The sequence below is a fragment of the Nanorana parkeri genome, unplaced genomic scaffold (assembly GCF_000935625.1).
Source record: "Nanorana parkeri isolate BGI_ZX_2015 unplaced genomic scaffold, ASM93562v1 scaffold22, whole genome shotgun sequence".
Lineage (NCBI taxonomy): Eukaryota > Metazoa > Chordata > Amphibia > Anura > Dicroglossidae > Nanorana > Nanorana parkeri.
Genome location: NW_017306290.1, coordinates 1,468,341 through 1,488,083, shown reverse-complemented (window position 1 = coordinate 1,488,083; position 19,743 = coordinate 1,468,341). Strand labels below are relative to the sequence as shown.

Sequence of the window (19,743 nt, the reverse complement as noted above, 5' to 3'; positions counted from 1 at the left end):
CGGCTCGAAGGTTCAGGTGAGTATATAATTTTTTGTTTCATCCCCAGACCAAAACAAGCACTTAACCCTTGCAGTTTTTTCTTTAAGCTCTCTGACATAAAAGTGTATGCATACCATCTTTATTAAAAAGCAAGATACCACACTATCAGCATAAACCTCCATGTCACTATAGAGGGTAGGAAGTGTCCTTCAGTATGTTACATTATATTGAAAATGTGGTGCGAAAATGAAAGTACAAAATAAATGCTAATATTTTTTCCCTAGATTGCCAAGGAAAAGATTACACATTGTCCATTAATCAAGGTGTGCTTGCATGCTGCTTGTAAATGACTAATCTCAGCAGGCACTAAGCTTTCCAACTGCCAACATACTGTTCTTTTGTATTAATCTTCAGAGTCAATGGATTGTGTCATGGTAAATACATTAAAAAAAATGCCAGTACAAGCTAAAGTCAACTGTAATCTTTACCAAGATAAGCTTAGCTGAGAAGGTCATAACATCCCAGCATCTCAATGTTCTGCTGCAAATCTGCTCAACCTCCAAACACCACTTGGGCTCCAAGGAAATGTTGATGCTCGGTTCAGGCTCATGTCTACCCACACACAGTGCAAAATAGTAAGAAAACTCCTGCACAGAGCTCAGAGTCCCCATAAGTTTATAAATAGATGTACAACTCCATAAAAGCATTTACACCAACATGCTTCCGCCAGAAGGATCTTAGTTATAGCTGGTGGGTCAAGTTGTGTTTAAAACTATACCTAAATGAAACCGATCATGACTAATATATGGATGCTGCCATTACTGAATGGTCTTTAAGGTGAAAGCTCCGGGGTTATCATCTTTTTTTCTTCCAGTTTTTGGTAAATTATGGGATTGGAACAAGCATATGATGTCTGACACATATTTGTTCTTGGTCAGTGACTCCCAAGTAGCTAAGAAATTGCAAGGATTAGACCCCCTGAGTTCAGGTCAATAATGGAAGCTTCTATATATTTCTATCCTCACATGTTCACTTTAACCATGTGACTGCAAAAGAAATATAGAAAATGTAACCCTCTGCATGCTTTTAAAATGTGTATCCTGCCCCTGATTTCATAGCTCACCTTAAAATATAATCCAAACAACAGTCATAGGGGACTGGTGAACTCCTGTTCACCAACTTCCTCTTTTCCTAACTGAGTCCAAGCACAGGGATCTAGAGGAGTTAGAATCACAGGAGGCATGTGGGGTCCAAAAGAACCTGCCACTACTTTTGTATACTGGGAGTGTGTTACCTTTTCTGTGTTAAAGGAAACCTGTTATACATGGCATTGATTAAAAACTTGTACAAGCATGTATTACAGAAACACAACATTTATATATACTGTGCAGGTGCATCTTACATAAACATAATGCATATGATTTTGTTGTGTTGGTGTGTAATGAACAAACTTTGTTCCCACTCCATGTGACATGACTGGGCCAAATCATCAGTGCTGTTACATGAGAAAAGGAGGAGGGAGTCATTGCTCCTCTAGTATTTTCATGCTCCTCAAGTATTTTCTTTACATCTAGCACACAAAGTGAGAACGCGGAAAAAAGGAAAAAAGGTTAAGTATGTGGTGCTAAAGAACAGGGCAATAAAAATAACATTTGGCTTTGCCCTACATGGGCAAAGCACAGGTTTGTTTTAAGCTAGACAGCTAAAAAGTTCCAAAAGGTGGTGCTCAAGGTGAATTCCGAAATTCAGGTGCACTCCCTTCTATTATAAAAGAACTGCCCTTCTATGTGAAGGGTTGAGTTTGAATACTCAAACTCACAAGGACACCACAGCTTATCACTCGTAAGGATAGGAACATGGTAGTTGCTATTGCTGACGTGTATTAAAAGCTGCAAGCCCCAGGGCCTTCATCCTGATCCTGGCGTAACTACCTAGTAGTAATACCTGATCTAGAACAAACATGAAGCCACTGAAGTATACAAAAACCTGAATTCCTATCCAGCATATTTGTTCCAAGTTGGGTAGACACTAGAAAGCAAATCAGGATCAAGATGACAGCTCCATAGCATGTAAAACAAAGTTTAGAAATGGCACCCACCTATATTCTAACTTCACAGTTTTCAATTATATGATTTGCTTTGCCGTAATTGTGTTTCAAAAATATGAAACTTGCACCAACCTTCTCAGCAAATACTGGGTTTCCTGATATCTCAGTTAAATGGACAAATTCCAAGTGAAGTGTTCCAAATTCTGCCAGGATACTGCTGCCTCCTGAAGCCCAAGGCCAATTCCGACCAATCCCACTAAATATCAAGAGATAGAGGATATGGGGGTCAGAAAATGAGATTCATATAACAAACTGTGTAATGAAATAACATTAAAATATATTATTGACTTCCTAATGCTTAACATAAAAAGTAAGGTGCAGAAATAAAGCTGAGCAGAATCTACATATGAAAAACATTAGTACAGGTTTGGATGGAGCTTTACTGCCATAATAAAAAAAATAAGATTTTATTGAAGAAATAAAGTTAGTTATTGCAGTTAAAACAGTTTTAATGGTACAAATGAGAAATCTGTATGCAACACATCTTAAAAAATATTATGCAGCTTCATAATGTATACCAATTCAGTTATGAAAATGATGTAATTTTTTAACTTACCCTTGACTGTAAAATGTTGAAAACTAAAATCAAATTTGCAAGATATTAACAGAATACATTAAGGGGAATTTATAAAAACTGTAGCAGACAAAATCTGGAGCTGCCTTGCATGGCAGCCAATCAGCACCCAGCTTTAATTTTCAAACCTTAACTGAACAAACTGAAGAGAAGCTGATTGCATGTCATAGGCAACTGCTCTAGATTCTTCTGCTCCAGTTTTTATAAATTCCCCCCATTATACTGTATGTAATATTTCACATGCATAAATCTTAAACGGTCTTACAAAGTACTACAATATAATTATAGTGTGAACTATAGTGGTTATATAATATAAAAGCTTGCCCAGGCACCTAAAAACAAGCAAGAGGTGTCTGCACAAACATTTGGTAATTTTTCTAAATGCCTGTAAGGCCCTAAAAACCACAGCAAGAAATATGCAAATATCCACTTCTAGCTTCAACGCTGGAGCTACAGTATTTATTTTTTTCCCCAATAAATTTGTATTCAAATATTTTTTCCTCAGTAGACAATCACAGCAATGATCAAAGTTGATCGAGAGCATGAGTCAAAAAGGTACAAAAACAACATAGAACATCGACAATTATTGTAATAAATTCCAATTTGCCATCTCGTGAGGTCGGCATGACAAAACATTACAGACATCAAACATATACTCAGATGTTTAGGGTTATATGGAGAGGAATAGCGCCTCTAGTGGAGTAGATGTATAATTTGTGGGAGAAGGTAGGACCTGCCGATGGTTCCAGTCAGCTGGGGGGGGCGGTATGGGGTTGGAGGAGTGGCCCACCACGGCTTCGTCGTGTGGACCCCTACTCCCGGAGTCATAAGGTGCATCCGCCTCTTAAGATGAGCAGGTCTATGGGGGTTTCCCCCGTACTCTCCCCATCCATGGATCTACAGTACTATGCCCCTTTACGATGTGCATGTCTATGGGTCAGAGAGGGAAAGAGCATTGCATTAAGGGTGCGACTGAGCTTAAAGTTTAAAGCCCATTTCTACCTTTGCTGAAGTATTTAAAAAAAACAAAACATATGCCAGCAATGTACACTAAGTGACTGCATATGCCAGTTGCTGTATATGAACACAGAAACTTACATTTTTGAATGGCTGCCTCTGTGCTTTGCAAGCAATGTGTGTACATTACAAGTGACTTCTCCACCCCCCACTCAGTAGTATTCATAGTACCCCCTTCCCCCGCACAGTGTATTGCGATCAAAGGCAGAGCTGGTGTTTAGGGATCGTGTTACAATGAACAGGGAGGGGGAGAGCTGTTTACAGCCTGCTTTACATCTGACCCTGGTGTCGGACAGAGTTTCCTATGGAGAAAATTTTTAATTTCTAAAATTTAGGCCTAATAAAACTTTAATTAAAAAAAAAAATGAAAGTCTGCAATGTGAGGCATAAACATGCACATAGTTACATCACTGCACCTCTACATTACCACGATAAATGCTAACCACTTAAAAAAGGTGGAAATGGACTTTTAAGCTGGATGTTGCAATTTGTAGGTCTGAGGTCACCAAAAAAAAAAAAAAAAAAACCCTCAAACTTCTAGATAAATGGGGGAAAAAAAAGAGTGAAGTGAAAGGAGGTAAAGATGATTTTAACACAGAGGTTTCACAACTGCTATCTACAGACTGCAAGAGAGCTGTGCAATGAGAAAAACAATAGCATACAACAGCCTCCATGCATGAGTACTATTAGATGGGATATCAAGAGTCACGTTAAAAAGATAAGGTCATCAGAATAAACATTTATTTTTTAATAATTAGAAATAGATAATGGCCATCTGGGACCAAAACAAAAATGGAAACAATGGTAATGGGTGACAAGACTTCAACACCTTCTGTGTACACATACCCTCACTTCTCAACCTGTCCCCTTTCTTTTCATCACTGTTTCCTGCCACATCAACAAAACATGCCTCCCCCTTATGTACAATGAAGGGAATTTATCAAAACTGGAGCAGACAAAAAGCGGAGCAGCTGTGCATGGCAACCTATCAGCTTCTCTTTCATTTCAAATCTTGACTGAACAAACTGGAGAGAAGCTGATTGGTTGCCATGCACAGCTGCTCCAGATTTTCTCTACTCCAGTTTGATAAATTCCCCCCAATCTCTCTCTCACCCCCCACCCCTCCCCACCCCATGTGTCCTGCCCATCACTATTAGATTCAGCCTTACCTCTCTCCGATACAAATTCCCACCTTCCCTCTATGCATAAGGTGTACCCTACATATGCAACTCCACGTGATATACCCACCCATCTTCCTCAATCCAATACACTATACAGGTGAAACTCGATTAGAATATCGTGCAAAAGTTCATTTATTTCACTAATGCAACTTAAAAAGGTGAAACTGATATATGAGATAGACTCATTACATGCAAAGCAAGATAGTTCAAGCCGTGATTTGTCATAATTGTGATGATTATGGCTTACAGCTCATGAAAACCCCAAAACCACAATCAATACATGCAATCAATAAAACAAGGATTGTGCATAGAACAATATCGCACCTCTGAAAAGTATAAGCATGCATATGTACTCAGTACTTGGTTTGGGCCCCTTTTGCAGCAATTACTGCCTCAATGCGGCATGGCATGGAAGCTATCAGCCTGTGCCACTGCTGAGGTGTTATGGAAGACCAGGATGCTTCAATAGCGGCCTTCAGCTCTTCTGCATTGTTCGTTCTCATGTCTCTCGGCAATGCCCCATAGATTCTCTATGGGGTTCAGGTCAGGCGAGGTTGCTGGCCAATCAAGCACAGTAATCCCACGGTCATTGAACCAGGTTTTGGTGCTTTTGGCAGTGTGGGCAGGTGCCAAGTCCTGCTGTTTCATCAGAGAAAATGACTTTACCCCAGTCCTCAGCAGTCCAATACCTGTACCTTTTGCAGAATATTAGTCTGTCCCTGATGTTTTTCCTGGAGAGAAGTGGATTCTTTGCTGCCCTTCTTGACACCAGGCCACGCTCCAAAAGTCTTCGCCTCACTGTGCGTGCAGATGCACTCACACCTGCCTGCTGCCATTCCTGAGCAAGCTCTGCACTGGTGGTGCCCCGATCCTGCAGCTGAATCAACTGTAGGAGACGGTCCTGGCGCTTGTTGGACTTTCTTGGGTGCTCTGAAGCTTTCTTCTCCACAACTGAGCCTCTCTCTGTGAAGTTCTTGATGATGCGATAAATGGTTGATTTAGGTGCAATCTTTGTAGCAGCAATATCCTTGCCTGTGAATTCCTTTTTGTGCAAAGCAATGATGATTGCACGTGTTTCCTTGCAGGTAACCATGGTTAACAGAAGAGCTTCCAGTCTGTTATTCTAACTCAGTCAGCATGACCTAGTGGTCTCCAGCCTTGCCCTCGTCAACACTGAAGGACCAGCTGACATCACTGGCATGTCAGCTGGTCCTTTTGTGGCAAGGCTGAAATGCAGTGGAATAGTTTTTTTTGGGGATTAAGTTCATTTTCATGGCAAAGAGGGACTTTGCAATTAAAGGCAGATATTTTTCCCCTCCCCCAATGTTAATTAAAGCACTTACCTTAAATTATATTTCTTAATCCAATCTTCTTTCCTGTCGTTTTCATCTGTCCCTCCAGAGGGTCTCTGATCCAGCGACAACTCCTCTGTCCTTGCTGGCACTTCCTGTCCCACGGTGTCTGCATGCGGGTGCACGCCGTCCATATACTTACCTTGTGTCTCTCCTCGTCTCCCGGCCAAAAATGTGAGCTGCACATGCGTCAGCCCCAAGATGCTTTGCGGCTGCCCGAGAATTTTCACATTTTTGGACGGGAGCGCGCGGGGAAGACACAGGTACGTTTAAACCGTTTTTAAATGTGGAAACACATTGCATTCATATAGTGGAGTTTCTCTAATTTGACTGTAAAAGTGGAACCCACACTATGTGTATGTTGTGTTTATTCTCACAACATGCTTTTCTGAGGCATTGCGTAAAGTTGAACTCCAAGAATAAAAAAAACAAAAACCTTTGAAGTGGGGCCCATCACACTGCAATGGTTAAATGCTTGTCAAGTCCAGGGGTAGAGGAATAAGCTGCATTACTTACCTTATTCCTTGCTCCTTATTTTAAGCGAGTACTCCCCTCCTCTCGCCAAAGCTCTAGGTTGTGGGTAGGCCTCCCTGTCCTCACATTGAATGCAAAACTATTTATCCTAGACCTGTTAGTTTTAACATTTTTGTTTAAATCATTTTCTTGATTTTTCAAGAAAAGAAATGCATACATTTTCTATTTTTTCCCCTGCAAAATAATTGCATTTCCCCCCCAAAAATTAGACATTACTTGGTACTGTAAAATGTATTAAAAAAATATGCAAATCAAAAGGGCACACAATAAAAATGTTAACCTTGCTTTAGTCCATATGGTGTTTACAGGTGCTGGAGCTCAAATGGTTACCGAACCATACGAGATCTTCAAGAAAAGGAGTACGGTAGTCTCATCTGTCATTATATGCAAGATCATTGTCCAATTTTGTGCCAGTTCCCAGTGAATTTTAAATTCTGCTCCCCACATGCTTGCTAAAATGATTTCACAAAGATTCAGCTGCTTTGTAGGATAACAGGATGAAAGCTCAGTTGCAGTGTTTTTTGCCTTGGTTCTGCTCTTATAAAATCATTCTTACAGAAATGGGAAACAGGCCAATTTAAATCACGTACCACATTCAAAATAGCTTATTACTTACTAATTGTTGCTCTAAATGCTGTTTATGTATTCAGAGAGACCTCTAATGCTTTAAATGATATTTTCAGCCTTGCAGCCAAAACCAAAACTACATAATGAGGAGTACCTTGGATGATATTATTTTAACACACCACAGAAGGCACAGCCTACAGGCTCAGTCAGGAAACATTTCAAATAAAACAAAGCCAGCAAAACCCAAAAGGAAACTATCACATCAAAATTATTCAATAACTATTATAACAGTTTTACATGTCCCTGATTTTGTCCAAACACATTGTTATATGTTTTTATTTATTTAGTTATTCTTTGATAAAAGTTACCTAACCTAAAAAGGTATAATAACTTGAAATCACTGACTTGCAGAAAACACTGGTATGCTATATCAGATAACCAAATACCTAGGTGTTGGTCAGATCTCAACTGAAGGGGCTCAGAAGATGAAATTTGAGTTGGCCATTGAGCACTTCCACCTGAACTCTGAATCTTCAGCTTCAGTTAAGAGCATATGAACAATGTGGAAGTGTGGAATTGCATTTTAAGGGTAAATGATAAAACCAGGAGTTAATTTTCAGAAGAGGATTGCAGTAGGTAGGTATAATGTGTAAATTACAATTACTTCTGTGCTGCCATTTTCACAATACAGTACTCCATGCTGTGAGCATGATGGTCACATTGGTCAACTACTGTTGGTCTCTACCTCATTTGAATTGAAGTAGCGAGCACAATAGAATAATATTCTGTTGTTCTTTAGGTAATTCATGGTTTCTAACATCTATGAAATTTACAGTTTTGACACCCTTATGAAACAGTAGAGCTCTGTACAACAAAGCATGTTTTGTAACATACATTCGTACTTTCACATTTAAGATTTTGTGTCTGAACCTTCAGAAATGCACTGAGACAGAAAAAAGGCAAAAGTTGACATTAGCAATTTAGAGATTTTGATGGCTTAAAAAAACAAAAACAAAAAAAAAACAGGACAATCAGTTTGTAATTGCTTATTGATTTGCATGTTCCCGTAACTATTCTGGAATTCACACGTGGTGACTTGACTATTCATTGTTTACGAACAGTTAGGTACAATAAACAATACAGAATCTGATAACAGGAGCGGAAGTGATATTTTAATATCAGTAAATGCAGTAGAAGAAATCTTTCTGTACAAGGTCAGCTACACATACACATATACAGTAGTCAGCTGTGAACAAACTTCACTTAATTAAACTGTTCCAGCAAAGGGCTACATCATATCTATGTTTTCTACAGACAGCACTCTCAAGACAGCATGGAGAAAATACAGAGCTTTGATATGTACTCAGACAGACTGGCAATAGGAAACACTCCAGGGTCCATCTATTTATAACAATACCAATGCAGACATGGGCTGCATGATGCTCTAGGGCAGCTCATTTTCCCAGCCGCTGTAACTGGCCTCTGGTAATTATCTGAAGCTTGAGAGCTGTGGCTCAGATGGTCCTACAACTACAGTGTCTGAGCTAGCTGGCAGCATTGTCACTTTATTTACCAACAGGTTTAATCACAGCGGCAGAAATGGCAAAATTCCCTATCATTTCAGAAGTTGGCAGAAGCATAAACAAAAAGCAGTGTGTTGTCAGTGAAAGTTATCACAAGCAGAAAACTTTCCTGTATAGCTATCATTTTTTTTTATTACTTTTTCAGCTGCTGCTAAGGGACTTGTAGATAGAACTGCCTAAGGAATTAAGTTTCTCAGTATCCTGACACTTGTTTTTGGCATTAGAGAGACAAACTTATACTCCGTTTTACCATGGCAATGGGTAAAAATCTAAGTCAGCCGACCCAAAAGTGATTTTCGATATAGGAGGCTACTGGTGGGCTAATTTAGTCTTCTTAAAATAGAAGTACGGCCAATCCTTTTTTGGCATTAGTTCTCTTTTGGGCCCCTGGAGGACATTTACTAATGTCCTCATGTGACCCAAAACTTAGCAAATAGCAGGCTATTGTACGCTATCTGCTGACAGCGTAGAGACATGCTGCAGCAGGGACGGATCCTGACAAAAATTGTCAGGATCCACCCTGACAATTAACAGCTGGCTCTGCCTCTCTAAAGCCAGAGCCAGCTGTGCCCGACCTCTCCCATGTGTCTGTCCAATCAGAGATGTAGGAACAGAAAGGGGAGGAGGGAATCCCTGAAGGGAGTGGTGGCTGACAGTCAGCACTGTCTGCAGGGAGAAGATCGTGAACGGAGAGTTCAGAGGTTTGTGAATGCTCAGTTCTCGGTCAATAAAGCCGACGTGTGACAGCTGCAGTGTCACACATCGGCTCTAACCATGGGGATGAGTGCATTTCACTTTCCAAAGAGTTCTCCTTTAATAGTGTAGGATAGAGAATTGAAAGTGACAGGGGTGTGGAAATAAAAAAAAAAAAAACTACTTGTCCAAGGGCTAAAGAGGGGGCCAAATCTACTAGTCCCAATACAAAAAAATAGTTTTAATCAAAACAAGGGATGCACCAATAGCGGTTTTTCAATATCGAGTACCGATATTTTGCTTTCGGATCTCGCCGACACTGAATACTAATACCGGTGCTTCCACTGGCATTTCCTGCTCACCAGCATCTCTTGTCGCATTTTCCATGAAGAAAACAAATTTAAAAAACAGAAAAAAACTTTTAGGCAATGGAAACAAACAATGGTCCTCATCTAACATAATTTAACATTTTTGCATTTGAAATAATATAGATAATATACAAGATATGAACCTATATCTATGTTCAATATGCTGTATTTATGACCAGCATTAACATTCCTTAGCCATCATGTTCCATACTTGAAAATCAAAATTTTCACTTCACCAATCAAGTTTTTTTTCCCCCCCATTTTTTTTTTTTTACTTTCGAGGCAAAGTCTCTTTGATTCAGAACCCTACAGTTAGAATAGCAAAAGCAGTACTGGGATATTTGCAAGGCTGCTGTAGCAATAGAGCATGAGGTACTGAATCCATTCATGATGATGTAGTAGTTGCCAAAGCAGTGGTACTATACTCACATGGACAGGCCCGTGTCAGATTTAAATGTGTTAAAAAACGAAAAACGAAGAGCAGTTTCAGTGAATGCAAAAGTCTCCAACATGTAAATGGGCATGCAAGACAGGTTAAATCTGTGATATCTGTAACGCTTACATGACCAATGCAAAATTATGCTGGTGAGTACAGTAAAAACACTGTATATACAAATATATATATATTACAAAACAAACATCAAATCATCCTCCCAAAACAAAAAACATTCAGTGCAAAAATGACAGAGGGACAAAAACAGGAAAGGAGATCTTGATGGCTAAACATATGATTAACCTTTGGATTATACATCTGAAATTTCTAGTCTGAAATGATTTAGAAAGTTGCTGATGTTCACGGTACAATAACTATAATTTGTCGGTACAAAACTGACAAATTATAGATTGTTGATCTGAGTGGGTTCTGGAGATTGTAATAGTTTATGCTTGTCTAGTCACATATTTCAGACTTACTCAGAATCTTAAAACATGCAATGTCTTTAAATATTTCAAGAGATAGCATATGCCAGGGAAAGCTTTTGTACTTTAACATTTGGGCAAACTATATCTTGTCTTGAGTTAGCAGCATATGAAGTAGTGGAATGCTCATCCATAAAGCACTGTGGTTTTAAAATGTATAGTTATTCAGAATCCTTGTCCCCAAAGGAGAATCTACATAGTGCTTACATGTTCAAAAGGAAAAATTCTGCCTAAAACAACTTTCATGTACTTTTTTACCCAAGAAACAAAAAGTATATACTCTACTTCTAAAATGAAATGTAAAAATACATTAAATACATATTCACAAAAATCTTCCATCACTAGTAAATGGCAGCTCATCAAACACTGGTATATTGAAATAGTACTATCCATAGGTTGCGAAGGGAGGAGGAATGCATAATGCTAGTCAAACAGAAGAGAGAAAGATCCAATATTTAACAACACCAACCAAAAAAACAAAAACAAAAAAAAAGATGACTTTGCTGGGATTTAGTCATCTAATTTGTCATGCTACCATAAAAACTTTTTCTTCAAATACATTAAGCCTTTAGACCTCTGTCTCCTTAAAGAGAACTTGTCACCTGCAATGTGCTATCACTTGGGGAGCTTGTTAGCCTCCTATACGATAGCAATAAAGAAAATAAAAAGTCAACTTAAAAGCACCCAAAATGGAGTCCGTCTCCATGTCCACTCACATAAAAACGCTATCTCGCGTTGGGTGCGCCTACATACAATTGTGCTACACATGTTGGGTATTGCCGTGCATGACAGAGTGACCACAATAATTATAGAGCTATAATTTATATAAAAAGGCTTTCGAAGTGTTACCTATGGACAATTTTGAAGTTTGACATGTTGGTTATTATATTCTGTTTATGTGCACGAATTACATTTTTTTAAATTTAATTTTTTTTACAGAAAAATAGGGTTTGATAAACAGTTATACTAATATCATGGGACATAAAACATTGCAACTGCCACCATTTTATTCTACAGCATTTCTGCTTTCAGAAAATACATAATTCTGAGGGCTTTTAAGTCATCTTCAGGCATAAAATGGCTATTAAGGGAAGACAAAGGGTGGAGAGATCAACATACCCATATAAAATGGAGGGCTGGGTGAGAATATACATAACACATTATGTGTAAAGGAACCTTAATATGAGAAGGATGGGGAGGAGACTTTCCAACTCGCATCTAGAGATGTTAAAAAGGTGCGATAGTCACAATATAAGCTGCCTGATTATATACATGAATAATTAGTCCGTCAGGAAGAAAAAGGCTCTTTTGTCCAAGAAATAGATCCCAAAACTCCTACCTAGGAAAATTGCAGCTAGGTAGCAGAGTGTTGTGTCTGTTGACATTCCAGGGACGTACAGAGCTAACAAGAGATTTCCTGCAAGGAAGGAACAGTGGGAGCACCCTCAAAGAAGTTCTACCTAATGTTGTGAGAGCCTTCTGTTCCAAAGATGCAGATCCAAGAATAGGGAAATGGATACACCCTGTTAGAAATTATTTTTATAGGATGAAGGAAAATGAAGGAACATGAAGGAAAATGGAAGGGACAAGTTCCATCCTTCCAGAAATAGTAACAGTGACTTGTTAGACTAAGGAACATTTTTGTTCATTGTCTAAATTACAGATTCTGTAACCAAGAGCCGATTGAGGAAAAAAATGGTCAGCACAAAAAGGGAGTATATGAACTGAATGCCCCACCAATTGCGGAAATCTGGGGGAATGGGGCAGTGGGGGAATAAACAGGATAGTACCTGCTATACTCCATAGAGAAGACACTTTGGGGTCCATTTATAAACAATTCACATAGCCATTTGCCCTCTGAGTTGTCGTTGCAAATAGAGGCAAAAACAAACATTCATAGAATATTTTCTTTTAATGCCGCATGTAACATTCAGAAATTACCACATTATGGAAATTCGTTGGAAATGAGGTGCATTGGAAATACATACTTATTTCCTATGCTCCTCTGCTGCATCCAGTGGTCACCAGGACAACTAGAAGTGATTAATCTCCCCAGTAGGGACACAGACATAAAAAAAGCTTGACAAAAGGATCTAATCCTTCCATACTCTATCCAAACATGTAAACAAACAAAAAAACTAACTCATTTAAGGCTCAGACAAGATCATATATCAGCAAGTTGACTAACCCTCCACCTTCCAATATTTGGAACTGGAAAGATCTCTGCACCTGGCAACCTATGCCCACCCACCTGTATAGCCATTGCAAGAGGGTTTCAATCTCTTCTTAATGCATTATGGGGGATTGTAGCAGGATAACTTTTTCTTAAATTTAATTGAGAATTACTTTAAGCTTTGTTGGTTTTCCTGCTTGTAATGCTACATTTTCCTGGACTACTTATCATAGCAGACCTTTAAGTTAACATGTGGGTGTACATGGGTGCTCTTTCTGTGGGCAGTGGCTGGACTGAACAAAAAAAAAAAAAAAAGGGACTGTACTGCCCTTGTTACAGGCCAGATTTTTTTTGAGTTTGTAATAGGCAGCACAGCAACAATAGACAGCATTTGGCTCTACACGTAAGCATAGGATGCAGTGTGGTGAAGTTGCTTTACCACAGGTAGATAAGAGAAGGAAAATGGCCCAGCTATAAAATAACTTAGCGGCAGCAAGGAACAATCCAACCAATTGATGAGGAAAACAGTTCTTGGGCAAATATAGCAAATACTTGTACTTTTGATTGTTGGGTTTACATCATAGCCTGGATTTCAGCTTTAAGTCTCAGGGGCACTTAAAACAGTATGCTTCCCCTATCAAGCTTTAAACAAGTGGTTGAATACAAACATCATTCCATAGAAGTCCTTTTAAAGCAGGCATTCTTTAGAGAAAACAAAATACAAGTAAAATATTTCAAGGAGAAAGGACAATGAACAGGATTACAAAGCAAAGAATGCAGAAAGTACACAGCATATCATAAATAGATCAGATGGCAGCCCATATTTTTATGTGAAGTGTATAAAAATCAATCTGCCCCATGTGCTTGCCATACTTTTAACTGAAACAGCAAAATTTACATTGAGTGGTATTTGCAATGGATAAAGTTTAGGTTCAGGGTCCTTCAAGTGTTGTTCAACATTCCACAGAAAAATATGATTTTAATTAGCTAAAGCACTCTTACACCAAGAATCTGAAAAATAAATATTCCCTGTCGAGCATTTATGTTACTGAATTAATTTTGATGAAAATAAGCAAATTATTTGAGTAAGAAAAAAAATGAATGATTTAATGAACTCGGTCATAAAACTTGAAGACAAACAGGCACAAAATTAGTATTCCTAGCTGCAGAGCATTTTCACAGCCATTTTCACAGCCATTTTCACGCTGTGAGCTGGTTAGGGTTGCAATTCTCAACAATTCCCACTGTTTGTTATTTGCATCTTCCGTTTCCAACCAATGTCAAGTCATTGTGAAATGCAAATTTGTAACATTAAGAAAGTTCAGTAGGAATAAGTACACCTAAATCACAACACTGGCAAAGTCAGAATGCTGAGTTTTAATATAATTATGTGCTTAAATAAATATACAACTGGAAACTGCAGAATTATCTGCACATCTTTTTGAAGCTAATGCTGATAAGGAATACAAGGCAGTTTGATGGGGGCAGGTTAAAAGCACTGGTAATAACTATCAAAGCCACTGACCTCAGATATCCCGCCAAATCATTTGCATTATAGTATTTATATGGCATTATTACTTTGCAGAAATGTTGCAAAAAAGGTATTTCCTGTAGGCTTAGGAGAAGAAAAGCTTTCATCACTTAATAGGGAGCTGCATATGACCAGCTACCTGCAAGTCTCTCTGTATATCCCATCAGGCCCAGATTGCCAATGCATGAATGATAGGTTTAGCTAGGCTTTGGGATAGACAAGGGATATGAGGTATTTAGGGCTGCAGGTACCATGAATGTGGGTCTTAGAAAAAGACAAAACTGAAAATACTTTACACATTGGATATGTCTAATGAAGCTCAAGCAAGTCTCTACCAAGTACAGAGAAGAGGCATGTCACACTTTTGAAAAACAATCTTTTTAACTTATATATGGCTAGATTTACATTACATTACATTTCCTACATTATGTCATGAAACGTGGCAAATAAAGAATTTCTTACTACATATAGGCCAAAATGTATTCCGCTACATTTTTTTGGTCACATCGGGTAAATGGAGACCGAACATGCCAAGCTTAAAATTGCATGCACCCATGAAATTGCAAAAAACTACCATACCCAAAATTGCCCATGGGCAAAGCTTTTACTGTTCATCAGTTTAGGGTTAAGAGTGATTGACGGCTCTAGAGTTATTGCTCACATTCAGACGTTTGTGGTGATATGTGATGTGTGACACAATCATAATTTTTGCATGTAGGCACACCCGATGTGTGTTTTGGCGCTCCTAAAAAAAAAAAAAAAAAAAAAAAAAAAAAAAAAAAAAAAAAAAAAGGTATTTCCTGTTGGCTTAGGAGAAGAAAAGCTTTCATCACTTATTGGGAGCTGCATATGACCAGCTACCTACAAGTCTCTCTGTATATCCTATCACATATACAATTGTTTACTTTTTTTCCTTTGTATAATACATTGGGGGGGGTTAAAAAAAACTGGGGTAGACAGTTTTCCTATGGCGACCAATCCACTCCTCTCTTTAGTTTGCTCAGATAAGCTTTGGCAAGAAAGCTGAGAAGCTGATTGGTTGTCATGGGCAACTGCTCCAGATTTAGCTGTCCCAGTTTTTATGAATTCCCCTTATCAAGTTAATCTATTTTTGACACAAAAAAATAGCTTAACCCCTTCATGACTGAGCTTGTTTTTAGTTTCTGTTCGTAAATGACTGACACACTTTTGACATTTTTGCTGTGTGATTCTTCCACGTCAGTAATATACTTTCTTACAAAGTGCACCCACACATATTATATATTGTTTTTTAGAGGACAGATAGGGCTACATATTTATATCACATGTGTGTCTAACGCCTCACTTAGGACAAATAAAATATAAAAAAAGAGAAAAAAACGTTAAAAAAAACACTTTTTTCCCAGTTTTGATTTGTAGTATTTTTTTACAACACCAGCACAGCTAAAAAAATGCAATACATTCATTTATTTATCCCTTATTTTATTTATTTTTTTTACAAATTTTTTTTTTTTTACACTTTTCACTTTTTTTTAAACTTAAAAATTGTATTTTATTTATTTAATTATATCAGTCATTGTGAATTAATCTCACTGTTACTGCTTGATAAATTAATAAATTTTTGTTTTTTATCAGGCTGCTTCAAACTTCAGAACAGCCGATAATAAGTTAGTGACACTGATCCTGCAGCAGTTCAGGATTCAGCTGTTACTAAAGGTTTTCTGATTGTTGCAACAACGATCAGCAAACTGAAACATTCTTCTTCCAGGGATACATTATAGGAATAGACACATTATGTATCTATTCATGAAAGAAAAAAAAGCCAGTATAGCTTGAGAGAGGCATGTGTGTCCGCTTTGCTTTGACTCTCAGACACCCGATATTAAGGTATCGGGTGTCTGAAAAAGGTTAACCCTTTCATTAATGAATGCCTCTGTAGTAAGGGCATCTATTAATGAATGTTAAAAGCTGATTCTCAGCGTTTAACAGCCCTCTAAAGAAGCAAATAACTCGTCACGTACAGTGTACGTGACAAGTCATTTGGTCCCTTTGTGGCTGGACGTACAGTGTACGTCTCCCGTCACGAAGGGGTTAACTGTAAAAGCCAAGCTTGCTTTCATACCTGCATCATCCTCCTGAGTCTCACTATTGGTACTTAGTTATGCAAGCCCCAGTGACCAACAGGGAAGCTCAGGAAGGAGGAGGAGGCAGGGCTAAAATGGACTATTTTTCACATGTGGTTTTCACTGAAAGTACCCACTGCTAATGCAGTTATTCTAGTTACAGCTCTCAGATACTTCTGAAACTATTAAATAAAAAATTCAGTCAAAGGAGCTTTTAACTCAATAAACTTAACATTTTCAAGTAACATTGTTAACAATCCAAAGCATACTGAAAATTGACCCAATTACTTGGTGTTAAATTGAAAATATGATGCATAATACTTTTATCTGTAATTACAAAACATGGATCTCATTTTAGTGTAGTATTCTCTGTAACACATTGTTTGAAATTACACCCAATACCTAACTGAACTTCAGGCATTCGGAAATACTAGATTTACAGAAACAATTATGGCAATGTTAATAGGAAATGGCTTTTTTTAGAACACCTAATAACTGATCTTTCAAGAGTTTTGAGGACAAATGGAATTAGAAATGCTGTATAATGGACCAAAGTAAATGGAAACATTCATCTAAAAACATGCTTGTTTAATAGCTTTGCTTATATTACTGCCAAGTCGTCTGCCAATGCCATTTTAACTTCTCAAGTGGCTAAAAATTAAATCTCTCCAGAAATTTGTAAGTGGAATGTCTAAAGGCTAGAATCCGATTTATTGGATATGATGGTACTTTGTTATAGGAGCATTATATGGAAACCATTTATCATTGTAGAGAATGCCACTCATGTTGTGTCCTTGCGGTATAAATGCCAGATCTGAGATGTTTTGTATTTAAGCTACTGCTTGGCAGAGTCACACAAGTATTTAGCCATCCTCTATAATAATTTGGCACTCAGGGTAAATTTCCCTTTTAAAAATGCCATCCATAGTAAAGGCACCTAATTAAATTCTGAAGGGCATACACAGTTTTAAATAAGAACATACAGATGGTTATCAGCCAATATATGATCCATCCAATGACTGCAAATAAAAAATGTGTCGAGACAATGCTTTCACAAATTCTACCATTTTACTATAAAATCTATGAAGGATAACCCCCCCTAAAGTTATGCTCTAACCTTCAACCAACTTTATGTTTAGAAAAAATAAATAAAACTATAAATTTACCAGATAAACTATATACATCTTTTCTGCGATAGTTTAAAATTATAATCAAACCTATCAAGCAGCTGACACTCAAAATGTGAAACTCCCAATAATACCAATAAAAACAAAATGTGCAGTGCTCGGTTTACAAGAGGAATACAGCAAAATGCCCCCAATCCAACAATGTGATAAAAATGTTTGCAATATAAACAATATTTATATTGCATATTTTTTTATCACATTGTTGGATTCAGGGATAAACTGATTTTTGTGCTTTATTCACTTTGTAAATGGAGTGCTGCACCATTTTGTTTTTATAGTTGTTATAATTTAGCAGAAATGACGACTTTACAATGGCATCCATCATTTATGTCCCATTTATTAAACGCAAAAAAATTTTTTAGATCATAAATCTATTTGTGGATTTACTAAAGGTAAAAATCAGTGGCTCGTGATTTAAAAAAAAAAAAATGGAGCAAAGGAAAATTCAGACATAGCCCATTGCAACCAGTATATGCGTTTATGCAATTTTAATTTGATAGATTTAAAGATTGATTGCTATGAATTTAAAAGTGGACCTTAGCTAAAAATCCAAACTTTGCAAACAGGGATTTTTTTTTAAATTGCACGAGACACATACTAGGTCTCTTTTGCAATAAATAATTCATACCCTCCCTCCTCTTACATGCTTACATGTCAGGCAATGCTGTGCATGTGCAGTTCAGTGTACAACCCCAGCATTTGCTGGGTATCAGAATGTTTAAACTTCAATTCGCAGGGGTTATGTTATTCTGGCCTGGCCAATTAAGGATGGCCGAAGATCTTGAACCCAGAAAAAGCTGGAGAGCAGATGTCAGCACCAGCAGGAGAGCTCACAGACATTGCAACTGTAACGGAGGAGAGTATACTTCAGCACAAAAAGAAAAAAAAGTACCTTGTAAGAGAAGTGGAATAAAATATAAAAGTTTATAGACAAAGAATCAGGTATGTGCTCTGGATGCCTGGATCTCCCGCTTCAGCGCCATGATACCATCAGCGGACAAGAAGTAGGCACGAGCAGTGGAACAGGCAAGTATTTTCTGCTGGAGCGGGCAGGGGGACTAGCCTCAGGCACCCACACACAACTGCTAGATATTGGGAGAAAATTAATTGAGCAATTCAATAAACTCACAGCCTTTCTAACCTCTTCTCCCCCCACTTTGTTAACAAACCCAAAAGGTACAGGGAAAATGAATAATCATGCTTGTTTTAAGAATTGAGCTAGAATTCTTACTTAGATGATTATCCGGTAGCATTTAGATACTTTTAAAGCAGAAATCCAGAACATTCCTGGGGTGGCCAACCCACTTCCAAACCTCTGTATTGGCCAGTTAAACCATTCATAATAGCGAGTCCCTGGAGACCAAAGGGATTTGCGCATTCCAATATCGATATGACCATATTTGGCCCAGTGCATCGTCCAGAATCCTCGGGGTTGTTTACATTACAGTAGTACTGGGTATTTGTCATGTAGCAATGTCATCAGGCGGTGGGGCAACATTGTTGTTGGATTGCTGTGATTGAAAATGAAGTGACATTGTGGCAAAGCACCATTTGGACCCCCCCTCCCCTCCCCCGCAAGGCACCTTGTCTCAATGTTTATGTAACAAAGGTGTTTTCCCCACATCCAGTGCCCCAACAGGGGGATAGACAATGTGATTAACTATGGATTTACACAGGGGGAACATTACTTTTTCTGGCAATAAAGGACTTTCAGGGTGTTTATTACTTTTAACTGTTTGTGGGAATAGGTAAGGGCATACCAATGCTACTGTATCAATCCCTGGGCAGGGGATGGGGAGAGAGAATCACAAATATGAGTGTTACCTTATTATAAAAGGTAGCTTTTAGAATGCTATAAAGTACTCCCCTCCCTATC

At 38.1% G+C, this 19,743-nt stretch overlaps 1 protein-coding gene and 1 long non-coding RNA gene across 3 annotated transcripts in view; one reads left to right on the top strand and one right to left on the bottom strand.

Moving 5' to 3' along the window:
• Window positions 1–5,907, top strand: part of LOC108792848 — a 19,768-nt gene extending 13,861 nt beyond the window's left edge. The window contains exons 2-3 of one of the 2 annotated variants that reach the window (XR_001941599.1): window positions 2,215–2,218; window positions 5,816–5,907. This is a non-coding gene — a long non-coding RNA (uncharacterized LOC108792848). The remainder of the gene's footprint in view (window positions 1–2,214; window positions 2,219–5,815) is intronic. The other variant, XR_001941597.1, reaches the window with a different exon arrangement.
• Window positions 1–19,743, bottom strand: part of MAN1A1 (mannosidase alpha class 1A member 1) — a 174,470-nt gene that overhangs the window by 42,014 nt on the left and 112,713 nt on the right. The window contains exon 6 of the mRNA XM_018563715.1: window positions 2,160–2,283. Coding sequence (XP_018419217.1) covers window positions 2,160–2,283 — 124 coding nt within the window. The remainder of the gene's footprint in view (window positions 1–2,159; window positions 2,284–19,743) is intronic.